Below are 24,553 nucleotides of genomic sequence, written 5' to 3' on the forward strand. Positions count from 1 at the left end.
GCTCAGCCTTCCTTTCACCATGACTTGTGTCAGGACTTTGAGTGCAACCTAATTGAGGAAGGAGGGCTGGACATGTATCAGTGTAGCCTGGGACTCAAAGAGCACCAACAGAATAGCATGTTCTTGCCCAGAACCCCAAGGAGACTACGACTCTGAAAATGCCAAGCCTGGCTGCTCAGCCCTGGCCAGAGCAAGAGCCTGCCCAGTGCAGCTGCTCTTGTATTTGGGAAGCTGTTCTCATTTTACAGAAGAAAGCTCTGCCTATTAAACTTAGCATCCTATGCTGAAGCCAGGATACACCAAAGAAGCAGGAACTAGAGGCAGCTCAGCTGTTTATTAAGTCAGTAGAAAAGTGACTGTACAGATCTGAGGTGCATTAAGGGAGAAGGGCCCGACTGGGCCCCAGCATCTGAGGCCCCACCCCCATGCTAGAGAGCTCCAGTCCAGTCCAGTGCCTTAAGCATGGTCTGCACGTGTGTGTATATGAGCACGTGAGCTATGTGGATGCCCCAGAGCATCTACTAAGTGTGCTGCCCCCGTGGGGGGCACCGGATTCTGTACCCAGCAGCTGGGCCTGATGAGAAGAGGCTGAGGAGCCGGCCCCTAGAAGCGGCCCAGCACGGTGGCTAACAGAGCCATGCGTATGTACATGCCATTCTCAGCCTGGCGGAAGTAGGCTGCTCGAGGGTCCGAGTCCACCTCCACACTGCCAGAGAAGAAAAAGAAGTTAGCACACAGCCCACGATGGCCTGTCCAGGACTAAGTGCCCTCCCACAGCCAGCCCCCAGTGTATCCTCAATTTTGATGCTGTCACCTTATCTCATTGACGCGGGGCATTGGGTGCATCACCACCATCTTCTTCTTGGCCCGGGTCATGATGTGTGGAGTGAGGATAAACTGGCCAAAGCACTGTGAGGCAGACAGGGGTCCCATCAGTGCCTCAGGGCAAGGGTGGCCATGAGGCCACAAGCCTTGGCTCCCCCGAGGTCCCCTCCACACCCACACACAACTACACAACCGAGGGGCCCCGACCAAGCTCCTGGGGCCCAGCCTTCCTGGTTGCTAGTATGGATGCCCGGCAGCTCCAGCCCTGACTTCTCAACTCCGGCACTCACAGCTTCATACTCCTGGGTAGAGCCAAAGCGTTCCTTCTGGATTCGAGTCATGTAGAGCACATCTGTGTCAGGCAGCGCCTCCTCAATGCTCTCAAATTCCTCCTGGAGAGTGAGGTAGAGCCAGGTTGAATGCAGTGCCAGGCTCTGTCAGTCTAACCCATGTCCCCCATGGCCTCCCAGGGTCTTACCTGCTTGGTGCCACGGGAGGCCACAAAGGCCCGCACATTGGGTGGCATGCGCAGGCTGGGAGGCGCCACGTAGCGCAGACTGACACGGTACTGGGTGAGCAGGCAGGCCAGGGAATGCACCGTGCGTCCATGCTTCAGGTCCCCCACCATTGTGATCTAGGGCAGGAACCCAATCACCAGGAAGGCCCCCAGACTGAGCACCCCTCTTCCCATTTCAAAGCTCACAGCCTTAGGATCAGGATGTAGGCCCCGTTGATGCACCATGCCGTGTAATGGAGAAACTACTTCCCAACTGTCTCCCTTTCCAGACCTTCCCCAAGCAGGCCTCCAACCCCTGCCACCACCCTCACCGTCATGCCATTGACAGTCCCAAGCTCCTCCCGGATGGTGAAGATGTCCAGCAAGGCCTGGGTGGGATGCTCTCCAACCCCATCCCCGGCGTTGATCACTGGCCTCCGGCAATGCTTGGCTGCCAGCTATGAAAACGGGGACAAGAAAGGAGAATTCCGTCTTCTGCACCTCAGTGGCCCCACTCCCTGCCACAGTCCCACTCTTCCTGGGTTCCCTCACTCATCTGGCCCAACCTGAGACCTGCAGTCCCAGAAAATGTGAGCAGAAGGGACCTCAAGTCCCTGGGTCCAGGCCAGTCAATCCTGTCCTGGTGCAGAGGCCAGCCTCACCTCCACTGCCCCAGGCTGGGGGTGTCGAAGCACAACGACGTCGGCGTAGCAGCTCATGGTCTGCACTGAGTCAGCCAGGGATTCGCCCTTCTGGACGGAGGACGTGGCTTCTGAGAAGCTGAGCACAGCGCCCCCAAGTCGGGCCATGGCTGCTGCAAAGGAGCTGCTGGTCCGTGTGCTTACCTCGTAGAACATGGAGGCCATCACCTTCCCCTGGAGGGAGGGCAAGATACAATGTGTATGTGTGTGTTCATGTTGGAGAATGAGCAGGCTGCTTCTTGCCCCCACAACTTACACAAGAGGGGTGCTGAGAGAACCCCCAAACCTCCCCATGACCTGTCATAGCCTTGACATTTCCACCATTACTATCACTCTGAGCTAAAGGCTCTGCCTCCGAAAAGCCATTGTTAAGTGTCTGAATGAGACGCTCATTCTTGGGGAGAGAAGGAAATATCCTAGCTTTCTCCCAAGAAAACATCAGCACAGACCAACGGACCAGATCAGCGGGCTGATGTGCTGGCGCTCAGGGCCTTGCAAGTCAGCTAAATACTGACCAGAGGAGGGCAAACGTGGGGCAAGGACCTCGAGCGGCAAGACCTTCCAGAGAAGAGGCCGAGTTACAATAGAGGGTTTGGACTCACATGAGGGAACCTGTGGTAGGGGAGGAAGACCCCTCTGACTACTGCACAGCCCTGCGGACAGCGGCCTGGAGCCTCAGCTCACAGCCCTGACCCTGACCTTGAGGATGTCGAGGCTCCGCTCCTTCTGCACCATCATACGCAGCATGTGTGCCACATTGAACAGGTGAGACATCTAAGAAAGATGCCGAGTCAGCAGGAAAGGCAGTGGCCCCCAGAGGTCCTAGCCCCAACTTTCCAGATCCTCAAAGCTCTGGGTGGCCCCACTCTCCCTCCCACAGGCACCTGATCCTTGGTGAACTGCTGGACGGACAGGATGTGTTGGCCCACTAATGAGTGGAGCAGGGGTGAGGTCTGGGGGTGCAGCAGGCCAGGGGTCCCCAGGTTCTGGGGTGATGCCTGTCTAGGCACTGGTGGTGGAGGGTAGCAGGTGCCATCAAGGGTTCCCATCAGCTCTGCAGTGAGGGACGGGGCAGAAGAGGCTGGTCAGAGGGTTCCTTCCACCCGGGACAGATCAGAGAGGTCCCCAAGGTGAGTGTGTGTTCCGGGGAGTCTCTCACCTGGCTCAGTTGCCTTCCGAGAGGACTTTTCCTTTGGCTCTTCAGCTGCAACAGGGCGACAGGACAGATGTAAGCCTGTGGTTGAGGTTTGTGAAAAGCCCCACTTCCCCAGGACCCTGGACTGCAGTGTCTGTGTTAAATCAACTCACACCACAGTAGCTATAGCAGGTTAGGGCAGGCAGGACATGTGATTTCCCACGGAGGCTGTTGTGTGTGAACAGTGGTGCCCTCCCAGGCCCTCCCAGTGGCAAAGGGATCCTAGGCAAGGGGAATGGCCAGGCTCACACCAACCAACAACCTGGATTTACCCCACGCTCTGCTGCCCCGTGGGATCCCAGCTCCCAGGCAGAGGAACACAGCTGCCCACAACAAAAAAGGGCCTGTGAGAAGCAGCTGTGGGATGCCTACCTCACGCTGGGTGGACTGATTTAAAGGAGGGTACAGCGGATCAGACTAGGATAAGGGGATGGCGGGAAGGGCAGGGTAAGTGGACAAAGGTGAGGTGCTGGGAGGGGAGGGCCTGGATCATTCCTAGGCCACTGAGCTCCCAACTCTGGTCCATCCGGGACACTGCGGGAAGAGGAACCATCTCTATGTCCAGGTGCCCTGACCCTCCGTATCATAGGACCTCCCTCTTACCTGGCAGACCTGGGTCAGAGGCTCGGTGGATTCGGGGTGGCAGGTGGAAGCGGCCATCGGGAAGCCCTGGGATGCCCCGGCGGGGCCTTTCAGGTGTCTGGGGAGACAAGGACCTAACGTTTTGAAAAGTACTGACCCAACTCCTCCTCAAATTCAATCCCTTAAGGAAAGCCAAAATGCCCACTGTACACATGGACTCCATTCTCCATCATCTCACCTCAGCTCCACCCTTCCACTAGGCTGTCCTCGACACGGGTAGACAAACTGGCCTTTTAGAGGGGTATGCTAGCCCCATGACAGGGGCTTGTGTTTCTCGTCGGTAGCCTCCTAAACTGAGAGTTAATTCTGCTTTGCAGCAGACAGAGGGGTAGGTGGTGGGAATTTTAACTGTCAAGTGAAGAGCCTTCCACCCCTAAACCACCAATGAAAATGTTTATGCTGTCAGCCCTGCCCCTGGCTGCACCCCCAACACCCCCAACCCTGGCCCCAAAGTAGCGTGGATACCGTGGTTATCTCACTGGTGGCAGGAGCTGAGGACGTGAGCTGGGGAACAGCCCCCTGAGGCCACTTGCGTACATCCTGTCCATAGCCTGGGGGCACCAGAACCTGCAGACAGAAGGCAGGGGCAGGTGAGTGAGGAGGGAACAGAGAGCCAGACTGGGATCCTGAAGGAGTGGAAGCCAGCAAGAAAAAAAATGCCTTGGGGCATCTGTGCCCACCATGTACAGGGCAGCGGGAGGGGGTAGTGGGACCACGTGGATCTGCTAGGGTGGGACAAAAACGGTTGGGGAGGTCACTACTGGGATTGGGCATGGGCCATACACGTACCTGCCCATCGATATAGGCGACCTCCCCTCGTAGGACCACACGGCGGACGGTGCCCTTCACCTTATGCCCTTCAAAGGGTGTCCAGTGGGCCTTGGAGAAGGGCATGTGGCTGGGGACTGTCCATTCATGCTCCAGATCCACCTGCCCAGAGTCATGGGTTATGCTAGGGAACAGCCACACCATGGAACAGATCCAAGGGTTGGACAGTCCCCCACCCCAAGCCTTCATGCCCACACCTCCACATAGGTGTCCTCCTGTGGGGGCAGGTGAAAGATACGCCGAGGATTGTGGTGCAATCGCTGCAGCACGTCGTCCAGGCTGAGCCGGCCCTCGCTTACAGCCGTCAGCAGCAGTGGCAGCATGGTCTCGAGCCCTGGGAAGCCAGGGGGAGGCCGGGGCCCACACTTCTCCTCCAAGGTGTGGGGGGCTGGGAGAAAGAGAGCATGTCCCTCAGGACCAATCACCTCTACATCTGGGAAGTCACACACGCCACCAGGACTGCACTGCCTCACCACGAACGCTGAGGCTATTTTTTCTGGGAATCGGAAAATAGGGAAACTGGGACTTCTGCCATCTTCTGGGGCCCACATCCTCTCCCCATATTCTCTCACTTACAATTTTACTTGTTTGCTCATTCCTTCCTTCAGTGAATATTTATTAAGCACTTATCACACACTGAGCACCGTAGTAGAGACTGGGGTACCACACAGATCAAGTACCAGTGCTCACGAGCCCAGAGGACTGGCCCAGATTCCTTGAGCTGGGGCATGACCCCTGCTGGGCTGAGGAGGCACATTTTGGGTCCTCTCACCATGGTCTGAGGCAAAGCAATCGATGACAGCCATGTTCTCCCACAGGGCCTCCACATCCTGGCGGGAGCCAAGCTCAGGCCGGACCTCCCCCTTCCCGGGCCCCAGGCGCTCCAGGTCATCGCGGCACAGGAATAGATGGTGGGGCGCCACCTCGCAGGTCACTGGCAGCCCCCGTGCCTTTGCAGCTTTAATTAGCAGGATCTGAGAGGGAGAGCGGAGAAATCCAGAGGCGGCCTCCCTCCATACCCTGCCCTACAAAGTCCTACAGCCAACAACTCCTCTCAGAGAGTTATGGGGCAGATATGCTGACGGTGCTGGCTCCAGGCTTCCCCCGAGCCTCTCTTGCCCCCAAGGACTACCCTGACCTCTTGTGTTACTGGGAGAACACTGGGGCACTGGGACTGCTGGTGTCCTCTCACCTCCTCCTTCCGTGCCACGTGACATATGTGCACTGAGCGCTGGGTGAGTTGAGCCACCATGAGGACAGCAGCGACACTCTGCCGCTCCGCATGGGCCACAATGGGGAGATGCGATGGCCATGTCTCGAAGTGCTGGGGGGGAAAGACCTCTCATGGAGTGGGCAGAGCCTTTGGCTCTCCATGCTCATCAGAGCCCAGAGCCCTCACGGAGCTCTCGTGACTCCTCACTGCTGTCAGCCCACTCCGAGGGGCCCTCAAGCCAGGAAGCATTGTTGGGCTGCCTCCTCCCATGTGCCCACTCCCTACCTCCATCCACTGGGCCACGCTGTCCAGCCGCAGCTCAGAGAAGGTCTCATTGAGGTAGAGCTTCAGCCCCGCAGCAGACCCAGCCACAGAGCCCAGGCTCCCTGCGTTTTCCGACGAGGCTCCGAGGAATAAGGTAAAGTCACAGCGGGCGCCAGCCTCTGCTAGCTGGAGAGGATACACATGAGATAAGGCCCATCGGCATCCGTGCCAGCCTGGCACCAGTGGCCTGGGCCCCTGGGGAGGGGCAGAGGGAGAAGGGCTCAGGGACACAGGGGAGGTTGGTGGGGGCATATGGATCACATGAAGCAGGAATGTGAGGGCTTACCTTCTGGGCCAGGGCCAGAGCAGGGGCATCAATGATGGGGGGCCGGGTGTTAGGCATGGCACACACCATGGTGACGCCCCCAGCCAGGGCAGCAGCTGTGCCTGAGGCAAAGTCCTCCTTGTGTGTCCCACCTGGTTCCCGCAGGTGCACATGGACATCAATCAGTCCTGGGAGACCATGGAGGTGGCAAGATTAGAGGAAGATTCAGAGACACAAAGGGTATCAAGGAGGTGAGGTGGGATGGCAGGAAAATCAGCAGCAACTGATACAAATGAGAGGTGGCGTGGTTCCTCAGTCAAGGGCACTGTCGATCAAGGAATAAAAGAGCTCAGAGGAGAAAGATTCTGGGGCCTCCACACTCTATACAGTCCAGGGCAGGGAGTGGGCCCCACAGCCATCTTTCACCACACCCGGGGTCTCTATGCCAGCTGCTACCAGTGTCCAGAAGCCAGGTTCTCCCAAAAGATACACTTACCAGGTAGCCGCACAAGCTTCTGGGAGGTCATGCAATCAACGTGCACCTTCAAAGGAGGAGCTGGCCCGATCTGGCCTAGGGCCTGCAGGTGGAAACCACTGTCAGCTCTGACTTAAGGGCATCCTGGAGTTGTAGGTAGGGAATGAGTTTTCCCATAAAACCAGGCTCCTACCTCTCTATACCCACCTTCTCTCTGCAGCCATAAAGCTTGATTATTAGCATGGCTGCTTCATACTGAGATTTCCCAACCCCATGACACACTCATTTCTTCCTCCTCCTCCATTAACACTGGCTGTATTCCTCCCAGCACCCAGGTCTTGGTTACCTCCACAAACAGTTTGGTGCACTTGATATCGATGATGAGGGGCACGGAGAAGTCAGCGGCCAGGCGGCGGGTGCGGTAGCCCTTGGTGACGAAGGAAGAAAGACGCCGGCCCCCGGCCCCACGCATTGAGAGGTTAATCACTAGCTCAAAGTGATTCTCTGCCAGCTGCTCCAAGATGCTTCGCTGAGGTGGGCACTCACCATCCACTGCCTCCTCGAAGTGCCAGTCCACAGCTGTTACCTGTGGCCCAGAGACAAGGTCAGGGCCAACCTGAGCCTGGCAGGTGTCAGGAAGGCAGCTTGAGGGAAGGAGAGGTGGCCCAGGAGCCCATGAGGAGGAGACTGAGGACCCATAGGGTGGGGACCAGGGCTGCCTCTATTTGTAACTGGCAAAGTATATTTCTTGACAGGAAAGGTATCTACACTACAGTTACCAAGGACTCTGTGCAGTATGAGCCTACATATACATACATACAGAGACAAAACTCTGGAAGGAAACATACCAAAGTGGTAACAGTAGTGGAGAGATTGTAAGGGATTTTTTTTCTTTTTTCTTTTCTGTATATTTTACTTGCTCTACATGAAATATACATGATTTATACAATAGCAATAAAAGCAGGGGAAAGGGGAGAGAATTCTTTGGTGCTTTCACAGCCTTGAAGCTTTCACACCCTGTGGGGGTCAGTCATGGGAGCCCCAGTACCTTGACGCCATGCTCGGTGTAGAAGTCAGCGGTGCCCAGACTGGCGTAGAGACTGTAGCCCAGGCTCTCCAGCAGCCGCACAGTTGGGAGCAGCTCGCTCTTGTTCTGAACCAAGCAGAAGGAGGATGAGATGTGTTTCTCTCGTCTCTCACTTCAAGGTCAGCCCTGGCTCAGCGAGCCAAGGCCATCTGCCCCTACCTCTCTGGGTGCTCCCCCTAGCCCCCGGATTCTGTACCTTATAGCTGCCAATGGTCAGCAAGATGTTCTTCTTGGGGATCTTAAAGCCAGTGCTGAGCATGGCCTTGAGGTAGGCCTCGCAACGGCTCTCCCCAAAGCCAGCCACTTCCCCAGTACTGGTCATCTCCACACCCAACACCACGTCAGCACCCGCCAAACGGGAGAACGAGAACTGGGGCACCTGAGGGAGCAGGATGTGAGAGAGGCCCAGACAGGAGGGACCCACCTCCCCTCACCAGGAGAGGCAGCCATGGTTCCCTCCTTGGTCTCATCCAAACAGCAGGGTGGGCCCGCCCTTCTGCTACTCTACGTGTGCCCTACACCAGTCAGCTGCTTCTCAAACATACTCCGGGTCTTCCCTCAGCTTCCACCAGGCTACTCCCTGGCCTTGGAATACTTCCTCAATAAGTTCTACAAATCAAACATCCTGACTATCCTCCAAGGCTCAGTTCAAATACCAACCCTTCTCTCAAGCCTTCCTAGGTCACCCCGTTTGGAAGTGGCACCTCCCGTCTGTACACTCCTTTAGCATTTTGTTTATATCTTTACTTTACTATAAAGATATTTACATAATAAAGATATAAACAAAAACCCAATCCGTATCAGACTGTTCTATAAACAAGATGTTTGGGACCCAACTTCTCTTGCCTCCTATTACTAGACCAGAAGCACCTAAGGGACAGAGACTGTCTTATCACCCTCATGACCCAGTGATGCTTGCCCACAGTAGGTGCTCAGTTTATGTGTTGACTGACATATAATTTGTGCGGTAAATGAACTCTCTCACACTGTCTCCCTGCTTCTGACTGCTAACCCAGGGTTTCAATCCTCCTTACCTTTACCCCCACAACTCCAGAGCCAGTCATGAGCCCCACAGGTTCCACTTCTTCCCCCATGATGACCCGTGTGGCCAAGGCTACTAGGTCCACACCTAGTGTCTTGGAGACGAAGGGGAAGGAGCGAGAGACACGCACGTTGCATTCAATAACTTTCAGCTGGTCATCCTGGGGCAGAGAGGGATTGGTCAGGCCTTCCACAGGCTGGGCTTGCTGACACTACTCCACTGACCTTGACCCTTCCCCTCACTCACCATTCTGTGGGTAATCAACCTGGGTTGATTGTCAGGGACAAGTGTCAGGGTAACTGACTCTCACAAACCCTGACCACAATGCGGGCCCTAGCCATGACCCCCTCCCCCCAGCCGTCCTGCCTACTCTGACGAGGGCAGGAGACAGTCCAGGGTTCCCTGGCACTGTGGCCAGCACAGAACAAGGAGGTGCTTCAGTCCTCTAGTCCCTTTCTTTAGCCCCCTCTTACTACCTTGGCAATGAGCTGCAGATTGAAGGGTCCTGTGACCTGCAGCTCCTGGCCCACGGCATGCACGATGGCTTTGATCCGCTCCAGGGTTTTGGCAGTGATGTCTTGCGGTGGGGTCACCAGTGTGGCATCGCCTGAATGCACACCTGCATTCTCCACATGCTCAGAGATGGCGATGGCTACCACCACACCATCACAGGCCACAGCATCCACGTCAATCTCCTTGTGGGAGCAGGCAAGGCAATGTGATATAGGGCAAGGGCCATTTTCTTCTCCCACTTGCCCCAGGATGTCCCTTCCTTTAGGAGCCCTGGCACAATTCATCCTTCCCAGCCCCCTGTGCCTATTTCTGTAGGACCAGAGAGGGAAATCTCTCCCCAGGCTGGAAGCTTGCCCTCAGAGACTTTGTCTGCAGCCTCCTACCTTGGCCTCCTGGATGAACTTGGAGATGACCACGGGGTGCTCCTTGGAGACGGCTGCTGCGCTGCTCAGGAAGCGCTCCAGGTCCCCGTCAGTGTAGGCCACATTCATAGCAGCACCACTCAGCACATAGGAGGGGCGCACCACGCAAGGGTATCCCACGCTTCGGCAGAACTGGCGTGCAGACTAAGGGTGCAGGGAGCTTAGCTGGGTTGGTCACACTCACCCATGACATCATCAGCCTCCAGCCGCCAACCAGGCCCCAGCTCACCTCTAGGTCACTGAGCTCCCTCCACTGAGGCTGGCTGATACCAATGGTGTCGAGGAGCCGGGAGAACTTGAAACGGTTCTCAGCAGAGTCGATGGCTTCAGGGGAGGTGCCCAGAACCCGGCACTGTTGCCGATGCAAAGCCATGGCCATGTTGTTAGGCAGCTGCCCACCCATAGACAGGATCACGCCTTCAGGGTTCTCCAGCTCATAGATGTCCATCACCACCTATAGGGCAGGAGGAGGCACATGGCAGTGACAAGCGGAGTCAGGGATCTGAGCCTTCTTGTTCATTGCTCCTCACTCTCCACACACTTCCCCTCAAATCCCACAAGTTCCAAAGAATCTTAGGTCAGCCAGCCACTCCCACTTGACCCTGGCCACCCAGGCTAACAGGTAGCCTTTATCCCTCTCACCTCAAAAGAGATCTCATCAAAGTAGAGTCGGTCACACATGTCGTAGTCAGTGCTGACTGTCTCTGGGTTGTAGTTCACCATGATGGTCTTATACCCCATCTGCAATTGGGAGGGGAATGATATTTAGCAATTGAGTGGGAGGAAGAGCATGGAGAAACTAAGCAAAAGCCCCTACTTCAGAGAGTACCACCTCAGCTTCCTCTGAAATAGTTGTACAGGACGCTTGCCTTAGGAAGGAAGGAGGACCAGCACTGTAGGTATCGGAGAAGTAGGTAGAGTGTTGGAGAGGAGACACATGCCCTGTGTGGGGCACAAGATGGCCTAAGGGGGCCCCCCAACCCAAAGCCCTATGATAGATGTAAGGTGTAGCAATTAATAGAAAGTTCCAGGATTAAATGTAGGTGGAAGGCAATTGCTGGAGCTGAACAGAACACAAAAGAAAATGGTATGAAAGACTAGCTCTTAGACCTTTCGGAGCTGCTGGATGCAGCCCACGGCACACCAGTCAAACTCAACGCTGGAGCCGATACGGTAGACACCAGAGCCAAGGACCAGGACATGAGGCGTTCGAAAGGTGAGGTCATGGCTGGTGCCCCAGTATGTTAGGTACAAGTAATTTGTCTGGGCTGGCCACTCAGCTGCAACTGTGTCAATCTGCTTCACCGCTGGGCAGATCCCCAGTTCCTGACGCAGTTTGCGAACAGCCAGCTCTGTGCTAAAGGAGAAGAAGGGTCAGAAACATAGACCCTGGGATTGGAGTGTGGACTGAGTAGAGGGGTGAGATCCCAGGGGAGGGATCAGAGAGGAAAATATCCCAGGGACGAAGGTCAGAAGCCTCCAAAGCTCCCCATACTCTCCCTCCCTTCTGAGGGCCGCTCACTGGTATAAAGGTTCTCCGCCCCATGTTTCTCAGCCTCAGGCCCTCACTGCTATCTCTGACCTCAGAACTGCAAGGGCAATCTGCTTGTCTGAGAAGCCAAGGCGCTTGGCCTGGTGCAGCAGGTCTGGGGGCAAAGGCTGTCCACGGTGTTGTTCCAGCAGCTGGGCGTGTGCTACGATTCGCTTCATTCGGTGCAGAAACCAGCGGTCGATGCGTGTGAGTTCATACAGCCGCTCCACTGAGTAGCCAGCCCACAGAGCAGCTGCTACCACAAAGATCCGCTTATCTGTTGGAGTCTCCAACTCCTAATGGGGAGAGGACAGACAGATGGATAAAGAAGGATTGTGCAGAGGTAGGAGATGTCAGAATGTTAAGCAAACTATTCCCAATCTACTTTTAGCACCTCAAAAAGCCTGAGAACGGGGAGCTGGCCCTGTGGCATAGTGGTTAAGTGCGTGCACTCTGCTGCTGGCGGCCCAGGTTTGGATCCCAGGCGCGCACCGAGGCACCGCTTGTCAGGCCATGCTGTGGAGGCATCCCACATAAAGTGGAGGAAGATGAGCATGGATGTTAGCTCAGGGCCAGTCTTCCTCAGCAAAAAGAGGAGGATTGGCATGGATGTTAGCTCAGGGCTGATCTTGCTCACAGAAAAAAAAAAAAAAAAATCCTGACAGCATGACTGCCATTGTCTTAGGAAAGGTAGTCGTAGACCAGATTAGAGGCTCTGCAATTGCAAAAACCTGGATACAAATCCTGGCTCTGCCTCTTACCGGCTGTGCGGCTTTGAGCAAGTTCCTCAAACTCTCTAAGCCTCAGTCTCCTCATCTATAAAAAAAAGTCTAATAATACATCTTCATATAATGATAAGTGAGATGAAATCATAAAATTCTCAGAAAAGTGAAAACAGTAAATGTCCAACAATGATCGTTGCTAGTACTACTGGTAACAAGCTCATGGGCCAGGGACACAGAGAAGCAGCTCCATTTCAGGGGTGTTGCCAGGGGGAGGGGAGCCACTTACCATATCGCTGACCGGCTTTACAGTGTGATCAAAGCCCACACAGTTCTCATCCACCATGCGCAGAGCCTTCTGGAAGGCCTCCTCAAAAGAACGCCCGATGCCCATGACCTCACCTGGAGGAATAGGATGTAAAGACTGAAACCCTGGAGATCCGGGGGTGGGGGTATGGCAGCAGGCGGGAGCTGCCCAGAATGTCCATGGTTTACAGTCAAGTCTCCAGGAGGTTCTCAGGGCAAGTTTCATGGTGGCATTTATGGTATTTCATTATTGAGAAATCTTAAACTTGCAGCTCTTCTCCCCATCATTTTCAAGTTTTGTGTTTATTAGTGAGTATGGAATTAAAATGCCTAAAATGGGCATGTGGATACTGGAACATCCACACCGGTTGGGATATTGGGCCATCACAATGGCCCAACCACTGGTGTGTATCCAGTTACTTGGTTTGCTTTAGTCATACTGTGATGACACCATGTGGGATATGTCTCATCCGTTAAAACTTTTAAGAAGTCTGGATAATGGGAAGATGAACCCACTACTCTTTGAATCCATCCAGAGCTAATCATATTTACAACTATCATTTTGGAGTATTTCTTTCTGGACTTTTTTCAAATATATGTTTTATACATGATTATAGTGTACATACAATTTCTATCCTGCTTTTTCCCTCATGCTAAGCATGTTCCCACACTGCTATGTGACCTTATTACCAGCAGTTTAATTCCTGTATGACTTATCATAATTTAACTGCTCACTTACTGAAGGACATTTAGCTTTCAAGTGTCCATCATTCTCACTGAGGATGTGATGTTTTCTGTGCTTTGGATTATCTCCTTAGGATAAATTTTCAGAAGTGAAGGGGCAATAGGTAAGACAAATTTTCTGGGGGCCGGTCGAGTGGCGCAGTTGGTTAAGCGCACGTGCTCCGCTTCGGTGGCCCGGGGTTCGCAGGTTCGGATCCCAGGTGCACACCGACACACCGCTTGTCAAGCCATGCTGTGGCGGCGTCCCATATAAAGTAGAGAAAGATGGGCATGGATGTTAGCCCAGGGCCAATCTTCCTCAGCAAAAAGAGGATTGGCATCGGATGTTAGCTCAGTGCTGGTCTTCCTCACACACACACACACACACACACACGACAAATTTTCTGGTCCTTGATAAGTATCAATTGCTTTACAGAAGTCTGTGCTTTACAACACAAAGTATAAGTTCAACCAACTTTTTAAGAAGTGTGTATAATCATTTTAAACAATTTTTACTAATAAGCAAAACTATGATCTCATTTTAATTAGATTTCTATTTACTAATAAGAGGGAACGTCCCCCCGGCTCAGGTTTGCTTATTGTTTTCCTCTTCTGTAAAGTTTTGTTCATGTTCTCTGACAATTTGCCTTAAGGTCTTCAAGTATTTCTTACCAATTGTATTTTTCTATTTACAATCTTAATATTTGTTTAAAAATTTTTTCAAACACCAAGATGCTAACGGTAATGTTAAGGAAGTGGATTATGAATGATTTTGTTTAATTTCTTTGTAATGTGGTTACATTATAAAAGTTTTTATTTGAGGTAAAAGAGAAACCCAACACATGCGTACATGCATGGCTAGAAAAATTCTGGAATCATATATATACCCAAATTAATCTCTGTGTGACAAGATTACAGGTGATTATCCTTCTTTGGTTAAACTATCTTTTCTAATTTCTCAATGATTTATATACTTACTTGTATAATAAAAGTTACAAAAAGTTACCAAAGAAAATCACATTCTAAGAAGACTTGAATAGACATAAAACATTTAAACGTCTCATCTAGGAATCAATCTTTGATTGTCCTATTTTCAATCCACTTCTTTTAGCCACTATTTAATCATGGCTTCATTCCCATGTTTATTATAATTTTCATTTAACAGAAATTCATCTCCAGAAGGAACAACTTGGCAGTCTTGTAAGATTTCTTGTAAGATTTCTGAAAATCCTGAAATAATATCTGAGCTCAGACTTACTTGTTTAAAGGCTACTCATGCTCTTAATGGAAATTTGGAGCACAATGAAATGCTCTTATCCTTAGCTGGTGGCACTTTGGTACATGCACATGCTTGTTTTCGTCGAATTGTTTTAGAGGACAGTCTAAGGCAATTTAAAGGGATGCTATAAGGAAGCATATTCACTCAAGGCCAGCACCACTGCTTGGAGGCCGACTGTTTGTTTACCCATTCACTGTTCAAAACAAAATCTGTTTTTATGAAAAAAGTCTCGGATGTCCTGCTCTGATCTTAAATATTGTGTTTAAAAAAATTTCATTTAGGGGCCGCCCCGTGGCTAAGTGGTTAAGTGCGTGCGCTCCGCTACGGCGGCCCGGGGTTCACAGGTTCGGATCCCGGGCAGGCACCGACACACCGTTTGTTAAGCCATGCTGTGGCAGTGTCCCATATAAAGTGGAGGAAGATGGGCACGGACGTTAGCCCAGGGCCAGTCTTCCTCAAGAAAAAAGGGGAGGATTGGCATCGAATGTTAGCTCATGGCTAGTCCTCCTCACAAAAAAAAAAAAAAAAAAATTTCATTTAGTGACCATGGCAGAAAAGTGCCCAAAGGAGGAGATATGCTAAGGACGGCTGCCACCATGCTGAGTTGGATTTAGAAGGTTCACAGGAAAACAGCAGTCGTCGTTTCCCCAAAGCATCAGTATTTAAACAAGCACGGAGAACAAAATGTCACTGGCATTAACACCTGGTAATGAGGCCATGGGCAAAATGCCATGAAATGCTGTGGCAGAGTTTCACAGAACTGGTCTCACTGATGACAGGCAACATAATGTAACAGGAACAGCCAACTGGGAACCATATCTAGCTTTCAGTTCTTGGCTCTGCCCTCTACTCAGCCACGACATTTTCCTTCTGTGGGCACCTCAGTTTACTCATTTGTAAAATGAGAGAAATGAGACAGTCTGATCTATCACCCCATCCTAGAGATTCGGACATGCCATCTGAGAGTGGAGGTGGCATGTCTACTCTGACATGGTTTCCAGATGCCTTTGAGTCCCACTCCTGATGAGGACTACTATCTTAGTTTGAAATATCCCTATTCTGAGAGACTGTGTTCCCAACAAGCTAATATAGGAGCTGAAAGGCCATGCCAGGGAACTAACTCTATGACATCCTAGATTCTTGAGATGGGTGGGACCCCGTGAGTGATCTGGGGAGGGGTCTCTTGGGGCAAGTCTCTCTCACCAACGCTCTTCATGCAGCTCCCAATCTTTGTGCTGACGCGGAGGAACTTGCTGAGGTCCCAGCGAGGAATCTTCACCACACAATAATCCAGGCTGGGTTCAAAGGCTGCTGTTCCTCCTGTCACTGAGTTACTGGGAACCATCAAGTAGGGGTGCCAGAAGGACAGAACAGAAGATGTAAAGGGTGAGCTTCCAGATAGCTCTCTCCATCCCCACACATCCAGGCCAATGCCCTTTTCATATTCCCTATCCCATGAAGATTTTCTTCAGCTCCCCATCCCTTTACCTCCCTGATGTCTCCCCAGCCCTTGTACCTGAGCTCAGGCAGAGGGATGCCCAAAGCCAGCTTGGCTGCCACATAGGCCAGTGGATAGCCTGTGGCCTTACTGGCCAGGGCAGAGCTGCGAGACAGCCTGGCGTTTACTTCGATGATGTAATACTGCAAAGAGAGAGAACAGAGAAAGAGTCACCAGGTAACTGGCCTAGAAGGGCTGCCTAGGAGAGCTCTCAGAAAGGCAAGAAAATAAAGCCCTCCCTGAGGGGATGGAGAGCAAAAGGCCCTCCTCCTCCCCAGGACTCAACTCTACCAAAGACAATCCCAGCTTCTACTCTAGGGTCTTTGGGGCCAAAAGGCCTCTTGGGCCTCAAGGCCCCAAAATTATAGAAGAATGTCCCATAGCTAGAATATCAGCTCCAGGGCCTAGAGTCTCACCTGCTCAGACTCGGGGTTCAAGGCATACTGCACATTGCACTCCCCAACGATTCCAAGGTGTTGGGTCACCTTGATGGCCGTCTGCCGCAGTAGCTGGTACTCCCTGTTATTCAGCGTCTGGCTTGGAGCCACCACTATAGACTCACCAGTGTGGATGCCCAGTGGGTCTAAGTTCTCCATGTTACACACCTGTGAAGGGAGGGTCTCAGGGAGGTTATCGCCAAAAGGAGTCAGGAGAAGCAGGAGGCTGCATCCCAGGGTTCTGTTGCCTCTGGGGCTGCACCCATCCTGGGTCTGAGGGACATCGAACCCTCAAAGATCCCAGCCCTGGATTCTGCTCTTACAAGCACTCATACTGCCTGACACTACCCCCACCCTTCCTCCATCACTCACCGTGACACAGTTGCCATAGGCGTCTCTCACCACTTCATACTCAATCTCCTTCCATCCCTTCAGAGACTTGTCTACCAGCACTTGGCTGGTATGGGCAAAAGCTGGGGCCACAAGAGCAGAGAGCTCCTCTCTGTTAGAAGCAAAGCCAGAGCCCAGGCCACCCAGGGCAAAGGCTGCACGCACCAGCACAGGGTACCCCAATCGCTCAGCGGCTGCCTGGGCCTGCAATGAGCAGGAGATGAACAAAGAGATCAGGCCTTGACTGCCTGCTGCACAGAGGGTTCCTGGACCCAGAAAAAAATAAGATATAAAGCAAACGACACCATTCTACCTTCTCCCAACCATCCCTCGAACCTGTTCAAGAGAATTTGCCGCCTCACTGGGGGCTACATGCTCTCCGATCTCTGCCATCCTGGAGGCAAAGGCACGCCGATCCTCAGTCAGCTCAATGGTCTCCACAGGTGTGCCCAGGACCCGGACCCCATACCGAGCTAGCACTCCAGCCTTGGTCAGCTCCACACCACAATTCAGAGCTGTCTGGCCCCCAAAAGTCAGCAACACGCCATCTGGGCGCTCATTACGGATCACCTGAGGGAGGAGAGAGGCATTAAGACCTTGGAGTTAGGGAGTGGATCAAAGAAGTTTAGAAATGCAGAGTGACCAAAGGATCCCCCTGTCCACATGGGTCCCCTCCTCAGTCCAGCCTTACCCCAGTCATACCTGGGTTACGTAGTGAGGTGTTATGGGAAGGAAATAGACCTTGTCAGCCAGCCCCTGGGAGGTCTGCACTGTGGCAATGTTGGGGTTGATCAGCAATGTCTGGATGTTTTCCTCCTTCAGGGCCTTGATCGCCTAGGGGGACAAAAATGGCATATCACCCTCAACTGCAGAAGAAAGACTGTAAATAGCTTGAGACTGGCATTTCCCTTCCTCTTCTTTCCCTCCCTGTACTCTTAGTCCCTAATAACTGACTTCTGTTCCTCACCACCTCACCTTTCTACACATTACCCAGATCTCCTGGTTCATTTCCTCCCTAGAACCAATGTTCATGCCTCAGCCCTTCTCCGTAAGAATCCATCCACTCCTGAGGGTCATACACCCAGAGGGGTGGGGATGGACATGCTTTACCTGAGAGCCTGAGTAGTCAAACTCTCCAGCCTGGCCAATGGAGAGACCTCCTGAGCCCAGGATCAGAACCTTTCGTGGTGGTGGAAGCCCAGAGCCTGGGGTGGGAATCCCAGGGGGACAGAGGCGCTCAGCTAGCCGCTCTCGAACTATGAAGGCAAAGAAAGTCATAGAATGTTAAGAGCTGAATGAGACATGAGTGATCATCTAGGTTAACCACCTCACTTTACAGAAGAATCCAGAACAAGTCATGCCTCTAATGAGTGGCAGAGGCAGGACCAGAACCCCGGACTCATGACTCCAGAATTCCTTTCAATAGAAGCAGCATAAATGAATTATCTTGGTTTGTTGCCTTCCCATCCCACCCCCTTAACCTGCCAAACATCCAACCCTGTTCTTAGTTCCGCAACCCAGATCTACTCAGGCACTTACCTGTCTGGCCCCCGGGGTTTCCAGCTGTGGCTTCTTTCACAGTTTCCAGAAAGATATCAAAGAGAAGTTCCATATCTGAAGGGCCAGCTTGGTGCTCTGGGTGAAACTGGACACTGTTGAAGACACTGGATTAGGAAACCTGTCATCATCACCGGCCTGGGCACTGGCAGCCTTGGAGGTGGGGAGTGGGATAGATGACAGGGGCCCACTGCCGTGCTTTACTTTTTGATCTTCAAGTCACGGGAGGCTTCAAAGCTGTACAGATCCAGTCACCCTGCCAGAATCACCCAGGCTCACCTGAAGAAGGGCAGGCTGTCATGTACAATGCCTTCACTGGAACGATCATTGGCATTGGTGAAGAGAGGACACCAGCCTACTGGCAGTGAGTCTGTTTCCACAGCAAACCCATGGTTCTGGGATGTCAGAAAGCAGCGCCCAGAGCCTGCCAGTAAGCATGGCTGGTTATGGCCTCGGTTCCCGTATCTGGAGATGGAAGCATGCAGAGTCACAGGCCTTTTACCTTCCTTCACCACTGTACCAAACCCAGCTCTTGTTGATCTCGTGACTCTTACCAGCCCCTACTCCTGTTTCAACACTAATAAACACCAACTCTATTCCCATTCCCAAGACTCCCCACCCCTCATGTCAGTAGTGCAGGCCCTTCCTCTCCCCACAAGTCCCACCTCATCTTGTAAGTCTTGGCCCCAATGGCTAAGGCCAACAGTTGGTGTCCCAGACAGATCCCGAAGACAGGCCGGGGATTAGGCTCAGATAAGACACGGCTCAGTGTGGATACCACATTGGGATAGGAGGCGGGATCACCAGGGCCATTACTCAGGAAGAGACCCTCATACTCTGGAGAGGGCAGAAAAGATGATCTCAAAACCAATAGTTCAACCAGAGAGACACACTTGTAGCTCTTACCATTAGAGCAAATCCCCTTATCTCCATCTTCTTCCCTGCAACTCATGTTGACTTTTAGCAAATGGACCAAGGGACCAATTTTCCACTCATGCTGTTGTCTGTGGTCCTGTACACACCCCAGCTACTCACCCTGGCTGTCTAACACATGGTCCCATGGTACCACAGTGACCTCAGCCCCACGCTGGCACAGGCATCGGATCTGATTATACTTGAGGCCACAGTCCAAAGCAAGGATCCGAGGGGTACCGCCTGCATTGAATACCCGTGGAGCCTGAGGAATAAAGGGCAGTGGTTGGCAGCTGTAATCAGTGGGTATAGCTATGCACACACCAACCCATACCTTTGAGGCCTCTTCTGATTCTCTCTCAAGTGTTCACCCCAGTTATGGGCAGAACGTAACTACCGTGCTATAGCTTGCAACACTCTCCCACTCTACCTCTCTGTACCTTAATGGAAACCTCCGGCACTAGGGGGCGGGCATTGGGGTCCAAGAATGGCAGGGCTGAAGGATCTGTCCCATCCTGGACCAGCTTTCCCAGCAGAGACCCTTGCTCTCGTAACTTCTTCGTCAGCTCCCGAGTGTCCACTCCTATCAAGATAGTACACTCTGAGAGATCATACTCCTCCAACTCAGTCATGCATCAGATTAGACTTCTAGGAGCACTTCCATTCCAGAGCCCTGAGTCACACACAGCTGTTCTATGAGAATCAAAATTTTGGGCCATCCTGAAGGAAGTACACTACCACGAAGTATTCTTGCCGAAAATATCACATCAGAGTTGAACCATGACTCTAGATCTCTCTGTTTACAAAAAATAATACCAAGGAACAAAAGAACATAGTAAATGATACTATAGGAATGTAATTAACAAAGTGCAGACTATGGGATACTTGAAAGGAAAACTGACCTATTTTTGTCAAGTGGGTTACAAGGCCAATAGATTAAAGAGACATATCAATTGTCTCTTTAATTGTCTACAGATTGTCACTGAGCTAACATCTGTGCCAATCTTCCTCTATTTTGTATATGGGACGCCCCCACAGCATGGCTTGACGAGCAGTGTGTAGGTCCACACCCGGGATCCGAACCCACAAACCCCGGGGCCACTGAAGCAGAGTGCGGGAGCCTAACCATTATGCAACCAGGCCAGCCCCAGTTATTGTTAATTTTTTAAAGGTATGATGTTATTGTGGTCATGGTTTAAAAAAGATTCCCTTTTCATAGATATTGAACTATTTGTGGATGAAATGATACAACGTCTGAGATTTGCTTCAAATTAATCTGGGGATTATAGTAGTGGTGATGAAATAAGTTCAGCCCTGAGTTGATGATTATAGAAGCTGGGGGTTCATTATACTATTCTCTCCTTTTGTATGCTTGAAATTTTCCATCTGAGTGAGAGCTCAGTTCCCTCCCCCACCCTCTGACTCCAATCTAAACCTTCCAAATCAGATACATTCTATTACAATCTTGGATTCAAGTCCTAATAGTGCACAGAGATCTTCTCTTGCTTCTTTCCATCCAGGCATCGGTGCTCTGCCCAGACACACCTATGCTTGCACCATACCTTGCAGGCCTGGTATGCCATGCTGTTGCAGCCACTCATGCAGGGTGCAGGCGGCACTCCAGTGGCTGGGTGTGGGGCAGCACTCTCCCACCACCAATCCTGCCACATGGATCCCCGAGGATTCAAACCACTGTTGATGGAAGGAGGAGATCATGAGGAGCCCAGGGCCGCATACCTGCCTATGTCATCTCTTCCCATTGTATGGCACAGACCCCATACGTCAGCCACACTGAATGACCTGTCATTCTTTTAACACACCAAGTACCTCATGCTTTTTGCCCTTTACCAACAATGCTGTTCCCTAGATGAAACACTGAACACATGGGCATAGGGTGCCTGATTAATAATTGAAAATGACATTTTCCTTTTCCCTTTCTTTCCTTTGATCCAAAACTGAGATCACAAATCCCCTCTTCTGTGAAGTCACCCCACTCACTTACTGCAGCTTGTGCCTCCGCCTTAGAGCTCACCTAAGCTCACTTTATTTCCACTGTTCTTGCTATTTACATTGTATTATGAATGTATCTGTGTGTCTTCCTCACAGAACTGTGAACGCCTCAAGAGCTAGATGCCTGACACATGGTAGCAGTCAACAGATATTTACTGAGTGCCCACTTGGTACCAGGCATTGTAACAGATGCTAGAGGAGGAGCAGTGAGCATGAAAAAAGACAAGGTCCCTGCCTTCCTGATGTTAATCTGCTACTTAGGGAGCCTGAAAATTAATAAGGTAACATGTAAATAAACAAGATCATAATTACAGAGCGTGACAAAAACAGGGTATAAGATAGGTTGGTATAGGGGGCCGGCCCGGTGGCACGAGTGGTTAAGTGCGCGCACTCCACTGCGGCGGCCTGGGGTTCGCCGGTTTGGATCCCGGGTGTGCACCGACGCACTGCTTGGCAGGCAAGCCATGCTGTGGCGGCATCCCATATAAAGTGGAGGAAGATGGGCACGGATGTTAGCCCAGGGCCAGTCTTCCTCAGCAAAAAAAAGAGGAGGATTGGCAGATGTTAGCACAGGGCTGATGTCCTCACAAAAAAAAAGATAAGTCGGTGCACAATATCTTACTAAATAAAAATAAAGGTTCAGGGTACAATATTAGGCATTATTATACCTCCCCGCTTCACAGGGCATTATCATTAAAAAAAAAGATAACACAAATTTGTTACCCAATAGGTAAGCATTTAATAAGTAAATAGAGAAACAGGTCATCTATGTGGGAGGGCGTGGCATATTTAAACTACATCTGCTTAGTGGTAAAAGGTTTAAAGGAAGATGGATGTTGAGACTGTTCTTTAGGGATCTGAAGGACAGTTTGGCAGAACCCTCCATGGCCAGGTGGACTAGTCTGCCCATAGACAAGTGCATTTACAGCATATGTGCCACAAAAACATCTGTGGTGGATTGGTGGCTCCAGGATCCCTTACTCACCCTAGTTCTGTCAAGGCTTCGATTATGCAGGTTTATAAACTCAATTTTGTCAGTGTGTCTGCAGCAGACAAAGCTGAAGACTGACATATGTTAACCAAGATACTGCATCATAAACTAGAATGTAGTATAGTTATAGGTTTGTGATGAGGGATGGTCCCTTCCAGGAATAAAAAATGAGTCCTTTACCTAGAGCTCCCTCCCCCAAGTGTCAGGGTGATTGGGAAGGCAAATTAATAATTAAAGGCTCAGTAAGCCTGGAATCAGGACAAAATGAATTTTGAGGAATACTTCACCTAGGCTATGGTGACTTCCACTATTAACTTGTGTCGATTTTTTTTATTACTTGAACTCTCAGAGGGCAACTTAGTTTCCAAATTCCAGAGGAGGAATGGGGGAAACTTCACTGTGGGAGGAAACTGACTTTTTTCTTATCTAGAGATAAAAACTCTACTGGAGGGCCGGCGGGTGGCTTAGCAGTTAAGCGCTCGCGCTCCGCTACCGGCAGCCCGGTTCGGATCCCGGGCGCGCACTGATGCACCGCTTCTCTGGTCATGCTGAGGCCATGTCCCACATATAGGAACTAGAAGGATGTGCAACTATGACATACAACTATCTACTGGGGCTTTGGGGAAAAAAAAGAGGAGGATTGGCAATAGGTATTAGCTCAGAGCCGGTCTTCCTCAGCAAAAAGAGGAGGATTAGCATGAATATTAGCTCAGGGCTGATCTTCCTCACAAAAATAAATAAATAAGGCCAGCCCCGTGGCTTAGCGGTTAAGTGCGCGTGCTCCGCTGCTGGCGGCCCAGGTTCGGATCCCGGGGGCGCGCCTACTCACCGCTTCTCCGGCCATGCTGAGGCCGCGTCCCACATACAGCGGCTGGAAGGTTGTGCAGCTATGACATAGAACTATCTACTGGGGCTTTGGGGGGGAAAAATAAATCAATAAAATCTTTAAAAATAAATAAATAAATAAATAAAACTGTTAAAAAAAAACTCTACTGGAAAGCGGTAGAAAATGAGGCAAGGTAAAGAAAGTAAGCTTAGAAGATGACAATCAATTTCATTGGTTTGGTAGAGACCTACTGTCACTGGGAAGAGTGTGACCCTAGTTTCCAGTCTCTTTCCCACTAATCTATATAATTTTAAAGCATTGCTCCTATCACAAGACTCTGCTGCTAAAAAATCTTCACTGGTTCCTTACCCAAGCCCAGACTGGCTTGACCTCCAGCACTCTGTGCCTCTGAAGATACTTAACAAGTCCTGCGCAGTACTTATCACTTCAGCATGTACCTCTGTTCTCTCCAGGATGCCTAGCAGTATGTCAATGTCATCACTAACTACTGATCTGAAAAGGAAATGTAGAGAAAGCACTGGGTATGGCTACCTTGCTGAGACCGAACTCATCCACTTCATCGGGGGGGATGCCATAGTTGCCGACCAAAGGATATGTCAGCACTAAGATCTGTGCTTTGTAGGAAGGGTCAGTGAGGGCCTCGGGGTAGCCGACCATGCCAGTCTGAAACACTGCAAGAAAGAGGCAGGGCTGGGCTCAGGCAGGGCACCCTTCAGAACACGGCCCCGCGCGATGAGAATGCCCCAGTGGAGGCTGTCTTGACCGTGAGGGATGAAAGGGGCTGGGCTGGGGACATGGGCACCGAAAGCGGGGAGGAGGTGTGCAGGCGGGAAAATGGCGGAGTCTAGGCAGGGCAGGATGGGCAGAGAGCGGCAGCAGAGAGTGGGATGAGGTCGGCAGCCGGCCCGGGCTTGCTTACCCACTTCCCCGGCAGTCGACACAGCGGCCCCAAAGGGCTGGCCCCGCAGGATCGACCCGTCCTCCAACACCAGGGCCGCCATAGGAACGGAGCTCAGAGGCGGGAGAGCGCAGAAACGCGGGAAGCGCAGCAAGCTCCAGCCGATGCCGCAGCCACGTGAGGACGGCGCGCCCGCAGTCGGTCCACGTGGCTAACAGCGTTGGCGGCCTGAGAGAGAGCTGCGTGGAAAGCGCATGAGCTGCAGTCTGGGCGCGGCAGACTGCGGCGGCGCGGGAAGCCGGCAGCGTGAGGGGCGGGGCCGGGAACGTAAGGGGCGGGGCCAGGGCGGCAACCGGGTTAGAGGCGGCCCATCTCGCGCCTGCAAAGCCAGGGGAAACCTGAAAAAGACTGCTGACTTCCCCAA

The 24,553-nt window shown here is 51.9% G+C and overlaps 1 protein-coding gene across 2 annotated transcripts; it reads right to left on the reverse strand.

The window, feature by feature from the left end:
* Nucleotides 1-315: 315 nt before the first annotated feature.
* On the reverse strand, nucleotides 316-24,413 carry CAD (carbamoyl-phosphate synthetase 2, aspartate transcarbamylase, and dihydroorotase). Of its 2 annotated transcripts, XM_004418231.3 has the most exons (44): nucleotides 24,151-24,413; nucleotides 23,763-23,902; nucleotides 20,946-21,075; nucleotides 19,824-19,966; nucleotides 19,507-19,648; nucleotides 19,137-19,308; nucleotides 18,751-18,936; nucleotides 18,454-18,566; nucleotides 18,025-18,170; nucleotides 17,617-17,748; nucleotides 17,251-17,484; nucleotides 16,897-17,118; nucleotides 16,504-16,692; nucleotides 16,106-16,230; nucleotides 15,793-15,923; nucleotides 12,571-12,683; nucleotides 11,611-11,855; nucleotides 11,139-11,385; nucleotides 10,671-10,769; nucleotides 10,258-10,482; nucleotides 9,990-10,172; nucleotides 9,570-9,788; nucleotides 9,086-9,253; nucleotides 8,248-8,430; nucleotides 8,013-8,117; nucleotides 7,311-7,550; nucleotides 6,986-7,067; nucleotides 6,511-6,677; nucleotides 6,186-6,350; nucleotides 5,880-6,011; nucleotides 5,460-5,661; nucleotides 4,885-5,075; nucleotides 4,649-4,789; nucleotides 4,325-4,426; nucleotides 3,821-3,917; nucleotides 3,182-3,226; nucleotides 2,907-3,076; nucleotides 2,722-2,796; nucleotides 1,984-2,196; nucleotides 1,654-1,779; nucleotides 1,304-1,459; nucleotides 1,116-1,217; nucleotides 815-909; nucleotides 316-706 (listed from the first exon to the last, which is right to left on the reverse strand). In XM_004418231.3, exons 1-44 carry the CDS (start codon nucleotides 24,230-24,232, stop codon nucleotides 604-606), a joined length of 6,678 nt encoding a protein of 2,225 aa, XP_004418288.1. In that variant the 5' UTR covers nucleotides 24,233-24,413; the 3' UTR covers nucleotides 316-603. The 2 variants fall into 2 exon arrangements, with proteins under 2 accessions (XP_004418288.1, XP_087293130.1); XM_087437004.1 differs by lacking the exons at nucleotides 19,137-19,308; nucleotides 20,946-21,075; nucleotides 24,151-24,413 and having other exon boundaries at nucleotides 23,763-23,879.
* Between the last annotated feature and the right edge of the window lie 140 nt (nucleotides 24,414-24,553).

Source organism: Ceratotherium simum, chromosome 11 (assembly GCF_057802395.1).
Source record: "Ceratotherium simum simum isolate JZ-2026a chromosome 11, ASM5780239v1, whole genome shotgun sequence".
NCBI classification, from domain to species: domain Eukaryota; kingdom Metazoa; phylum Chordata; class Mammalia; order Perissodactyla; family Rhinocerotidae; genus Ceratotherium; species Ceratotherium simum.